The sequence below is a fragment of the Chanos chanos genome, chromosome 10 (genome assembly GCF_902362185.1).
Source record: "Chanos chanos chromosome 10, fChaCha1.1, whole genome shotgun sequence".
Taxonomy (NCBI): Eukaryota; Metazoa; Chordata; class Actinopteri; order Gonorynchiformes; family Chanidae; genus Chanos; species Chanos chanos.
This window is the reverse complement of record NC_044504.1, coordinates 8434767-8440840: the sequence shown is the minus strand read 5'-3', so window position 1 is coordinate 8440840 and position 6074 is coordinate 8434767. Positions and strand designations below refer to the sequence as shown.

The following is a 6074-nucleotide window of genomic DNA, read 5'->3' as shown; positions in this document are numbered from 1 at the left end:
CACACACACATGCTCATACACACACACACACACACACACACACACACACATGCTCATACACACACTCACACACACACACACACACACACACACACACACTCTCTCTATTTTTTCTTTTTAACACACACACAGGGTTTCCGTGGCTGTCTGAGCCTGTAGTAAGGGCTCTGTTTATGGCTCTGTCTTGGGATATTTCTCCTTCGCCAGTCGGACAAAATCGTCTGCGCTGTCCAGAGAAACCAAGCGATCCTGCCAGACACACACACACACAAAAAATACTTAACTGCAGTGGTAGGATGATGATTATTTGAGCCTCAGTCATATGTGAAACAATGTATGGATATACAAGTCAGTGCAAGAAAGGTAATCCTGACTCAACTTCATTCATATCCGTGAAGTTCCTCAAGAATATAATCGCATCTATAAAGATATTCGGCGTACACTTAAAAACAGATAGCCCACTAATGACGGAGGGAAAAGTTGTACACATTTACATATGAAGGCAATTAGTGTTTGATTGCCCTGCAGTCAATGCCACGCTTCCTTTAGTCAAGTTTAAGGCTGAAACGCATTAGGCTGAATTATGGTACGTATTATCCCATATTATCCCTGTGATAAGAAGGAGCAGAAGGGTGAGGAAGAGGAGTTTACCATGATGAAGAAGTATCTCTCATTAGGGCTCACTCCTCTGGGAAACAGGCCAGAGTCCTCACACAGGATCTCCATCAGCTCCCTGGCCCTCTCCGCGTTCTCCCAGTCACCTAGGACTGTCTGTTTATTCACCCTCAACAGAGAATCCACCTCCTTCTGGTAACCTTGAGCAACAATCACAAACACATAAACAAGATTCACAGACATCTATCTATCAGCCCTTAGAGATCACTTAAACTTATTGTGTTGTGTTGTGTCTAGTTTGGCTATGTTTGTTTCGACGGTGGCGTAATCACAAGAGCGTCTGGAAACAAAACAGCAGAATGGCGGTAGAAAAAGGTATAGAAGAAGACTTTATGTAAAGTGACTGGTTTAATGGACTCAAACAGGGGAGGGAGAGAAAGAGGACAGAGGAAAACAAGAGGTGAAACAGAAGGTTCCATATCAAGTCTGAATTATAATGTGCAGTGAACAAGATGCTCAAAATATCAGTCATAATAAGAGTTGTCACTATTGAAGAGACATCTGAAACAGTGCTACGGATGGTTACACACATGGGGTATTTCAACAGACTCTTAACAAAATTTATCCTACCAAATTAAGTCATAGTATGTAAAAAGTATATAAGAGCTCTGTGGAGGTCTGCTGAGAGAAAGTGACTGACAGGCCTTGAAGAGAACCAGAACAGAACGGAACAGAGGGAAACCACCTCACCCAACTGCAACAGAATCTTCTTCCAGCGTGTGCACACCTCTCTCCGAGTACACCGCAACGAGTGAATGTCATAGTTCAGCTTCTCCCACTCCTAACACACACACGCGCGGGCGCGCACGCACACACACACACACACAAACACACGCACACACGCACGCACATACACACACACACACACACACACACACAAACAGACACGCATACACACACACACGCACGCACGCGCACACACACACACACACGCAAACACACACACACACACACACACACACACACACACAAAATCAAGAGCTGCTCCTCTTTTCCCTCAGGAAGAGACCTAAAACAAAGAATCTCTTTGCCATTAAAATACATCTGGATGGACTTTAACTCAGCACGCTTTCCACTGTGGTAATCCAACACCAGCAGACATATCCAAGAAAAGAGAGAGTGAGTTAGAGATAGATAGATAGACGGTACAATGGATAGCATGAGACAGTGTGAGATTTTCAGATACACTGAAGTTTGCCTTATGAGTCATATTGAGTTACTGTAGATCTGACCAAGAGAATACCTGAACAATGAAACACATGCTCTCTATGTCCTGTTCAATGACTTAAATATGCACAGGACAGAATGGTGCGTGTGACTCATTTTCTATAATTTTGCATCGGGTTCCAGAAGCTGGTACCTCATTGTCAAATCTAAATATGACTCTAGCAAATCCAAAACACCAGCGCACATTTTTTGGCCTGGAAGCCTTTCTGACACAGACAAAGGAAAACAGACGAGGGAAAGAAATATCTTCTGAGATTTGGAACTCAGCTGCCAAAAGACAAACACCTTCTGTAAAGCTGGGCTGTATATTACACAGATAAATCTGTAGAAACGCTTAAAGAATTTCATGAAGGGGACAGAGGCACTGTATAGGCCCAGAGGTGCATATCAGACACTAGCAGCAGCAGACCCATAAGACAAAGTTTCTACTGAACGTGCTGTATGATTTTAACTACTGTGACGGTTGAGCCTTTGAAAGATCAGTGCTGTGCCAAGTTAACAACAAAAGACACGTGGAGAGCAAGCATCCGGTGGAAAACAGCAAGCAGGCATGGCCGGGCACTCACTGACGAGTGTGTTTGCGGGAAAGTAGAAGTCTGGGGAGAGGGGTCGGGAGAGAATGCTGCGACAAGCTCCAGGCGAACACCTCTTCCCTGTCTCCCCGTCTCCACCAGGAGAAACGACCGCCCGCAGCCAAGTGGATCAGAAGGGAGAGTGCGGAGGCCAACAGTTTAGTTCCCTGAACTGTTACTGAGTCACTGCAGGAGGCAATTGCTGCCAGCTGGGTACATCAGAGATGTTAGAGACCTTCTAAACAGGAGAACAGGGTTCACTTCCTGGCCCATGCATCTCAGTGTTGGCGATGCTGCCTGCACCTTCTTTAGCTGGTGGTCAACCCACAGTTCTGGGTTTTTACCAGACCATCCCTGCACAGAGCAGCTCGACCTCAGCACCCCTCGCACTGTTCCTGCTGCCCCAAACACCCCTGGCGTGTCTGTGTGTAGCCTGGCCGGTGAAATACAGTGCCCATTCTAGGGTTGAAATGGCTACTTGGCTCACATCCCCTTTCCACCCTGTGACACATGTTTTTATGATTTTTTGCATTGGATTTTTCTGAAAGACAGGCCAACCTGTTTTTTTTACAATTTCAAAAAACATTCCACACAAATATTCTGGTCATGGAGCCTTTCTTATGTTTCTTTGCTCTGAAAGAGGTTTTAATGGCCAGATTACTAACCCTCACAATAAGTTTAGATGTAATTTAGAATTTTTTGTGAGGAGTAAAGTAAACTTATATGTAGACAACTGCAGGCTGGGGTCCTGATTCTAACAGACAGATACAGTCAAAATGCGTTTTCTCTCATATGCCGTTAATTATATACCCAAGGAAAGAAAACTTCATTACAGCCTGTAAAAGATGACACATTTACCTGAATTTCACTATAGAGCAAGAGAAACAACACAAAGGCCCTTCAACATGCATTTTATTTTTAATTGCAGAAATTAAATTAGCATTTTTTTTTTTTTAATTCTGTTCCCTGTATTCCCAAAACGAGCAAACAGCCCTCACTCATCTCTGGCCACAGCTAAACACACTCTGCTCTTTGAAGACAGCTGAAATCCAACATGAACCATTTCAAAAAGCCATGAATCCATACAAAACTAAACAACAAGACAATTCCTAATTAGTTTAGTCCCAGTAAAACGGTAATTATTTGCATTCCTGTGTCCAACACACAACTCAGACATTATATATGTAAATATGTATAACCCATATGACAGCGTGAGCGCAAAGTTGGTTCCAGCGGATGTATCGGAGCCTCATAAACGGGTAGGAATAAACTAAGCTCTCAGGCAAACTCCTTATGAATTAAGTGAGAGCAGCATGGTTGATTGAATGATTACATTAAGCTGAACTTAGCAGTGACTGAGGTCGGGGTAAACGTTCATAGCATAGCCGGACAGAACTGGTTCCTTAGCCCACTTAGGAGACAGCTGTGTGTGTGTGTGTGTGTCTGTCCTCCTGTCCTAACGAAACTGGATTAATTTTTCGGGGAAAATTTACTCTATTTCAACAACATCTGTGTAACAGATTCATTTTGCTGGAGAGGTGGTCCTCTCTACACCATTAGCAGCCACGAGACCAGTGCTCATAAGACGTTTCCTTACAGCATCTGTCAAATTTCATAGCTTACCTCTGTGTTCAAGTGGTAATCCATACAGCACGTCGGCTATCAGACATGCGTTATGAATTATGGTTTGAGTTCAGGGCTAATGTACATTGATAAAACATCTCTTTGCCTGATTGAAGTATCTCCCCTATGAATATGTGTGTCTGTGTCCTGATTTCCTGCTCACCTCCGTGGCCTTGTCAGCCTGGTCTCTCATCCTGATGAAGGCTTGGAGCTCTTCGTCTGACTCTCCCTCTGTAAAGGAACTGGAGGCGTGCTGGCTGGCCCACGTCTGTGTCTCGTGCTCTCCTCCGGACGGGCATGCCAGTGCTGTCTCACTGTCACTGGAATCACTGGTCCTGCTGGAGGACACTCAGTTAGTTGATGCCCCAACTCAGAGCCACATACCAGAGCAATGCTCTCAGGTTGTTTAGGATAGGTCATCAAAACTAAAGCATTTTACAAAAGAAAAAGCCATTTCAAGACGCAGACATCATCATAATACTATAATAATACACAAACCACTCATATCACTGGATATGGACTATGTACACACAGGTTCAATATGAAAAAGTGTATGAAAGTGTTAAAAAAAAAAACACTCAGGGGGCAAAAGCTGCCTAAAGGGTCAGTGGAACAAGCTCAAGGTATTCTTGGATATGATGTTCAGCATAAAACCGTATGCAGGTGAGCTCATTTACAACCCACCACATTATTCTGGATTTATCTTAGATTACTTTGATGGCAATGTATTCATACAATGTATTCAACATAATTTGGGTCGGTACATTAAATTCACATTTATCTTATAAATAGTAAATATAAATAGTATGTCTAAATGAAACCAAGGGCTTTCTATGACTCAAAATTAAACTGAGTGGTTTGAGTGCTGGTCTAGAGAAAAGCCACACGAGTCAGCAATATTTCCTCTGGTCATCATTGAGATTCCGTCAAACCAACACAAATACAAACTTTTCAGTCTTGACACAGACATAGAGCATGAAGGACTGGTCAAATTTATTTTTCTTGTATTATTTATAAATTCATAACCATGGACTTGAGTGTAACTAGTATTATTGCTTTTTTTTTTTTTTTACTTACCAAAATACAGCATTTCTTTCTTCTTTTTCCTGATGTCTGCAATAACAATAAGAACAATTTAAAATGCAGTCTAAACATGTAAAATTCATAATAACCATAACATAATGATAAAATGACTAATTTCGAAATAAAATGTTAAAAATGGATCATTTTTGTAATCTTACTGTAATAAAATATTCTTCTCCTCTTTCTCTTGATGAGGGTAACAGCGGCAGCAACAAAGTGCACCCATTTGACGAAACGTGTCCAAAAAGAAAAAGAAAGAAAGAAAAAAAACCAACCCCGATATTTTCCTAGGCGCTTGCAGTTAATGGTTTAGAGCACAATAGGCATCTTCATTCAGTTTCCAGAGACTTCGCTCTCACGCAAAAAACCAACACCGACACTTACGCTAACCCTTACATTTATTTTTGACACAGACTGATGGTGCTGAGACACACTCTCTCTCTCTCTCTCTCTCTCTCTCTCTCCCTCACTGCTACTGCTGCTGTTTCCCACAGGCCGTGCCCTTAACTAGAAAATGAGGCAGTTTACTCATGTGACTGGACAGCGTGTATGTGCCAAGACACACAGCCCATTGTCAGGAGAAAGGTAAGAGAGAAGATTCACCGCGACCACTAGCTAATCGAGAGTTATTTTCATGACTCGCAGAGGTAGAGTGACGAGTGCCTGAGAGAGCTTGTGCGTGAAAACACGTCTCACAATGTCCCAGAACGTCCTGTCAGGGCAGTCAGTATTGAGATGCATGAATTGAACCCATATGCCCAGTTAGTAACTGCATTACTTTTAAATTTGTAGGATTCTTTAGCTCAGCACACAGACAAACCGTGTAAATAACATGGCAATCTGTCAACTCCTTATACTTATACTTATACTTCTTTAAGTCTCTTTAAGGCTCTC

The 6074-nt window shown here is 42.5% G+C and overlaps 1 protein-coding gene across 1 annotated transcript; it reads right to left on the bottom strand.

Annotated features, from left to right (window-relative positions):
- Positions 1-171: 171 nt before the first annotated feature.
- Positions 172-4786, bottom strand: LOC115822747 (melanoregulin). The gene is made up of 5 exons (XM_030786666.1): positions 4782-4786; positions 4261-4432; positions 1366-1456; positions 652-815; positions 172-249 (listed from the first exon to the last, which is right to left on the bottom strand). Exons 1-5 carry the CDS (start codon positions 4784-4786, stop codon positions 172-174), a joined length of 510 nt encoding a protein of 169 aa, XP_030642526.1.
- Positions 4787-6074: the final 1288 nt, after the last annotated feature.

What these genes read in the sequence shown, in the direction of transcription:
- LOC115822747 (XM_030786666.1), bottom strand. An exon ending in AGGCTGACAAGGCCACGGAG is followed by an intron (nt 1,457 to 4,260) that starts GTGAGCAGGAAA and finishes TGTGTGTGTTAG; the next exon opens with GAGTGGGAGAAGCTGAACTA. An exon ending in GAAGATTCTGTTGCAGTTGG is followed by an intron (nt 816 to 1,365) that starts GTGAGGTGGTTT and finishes TTGTTGCTCAAG; the next exon opens with GTTACCAGAAGGAGGTGGAT.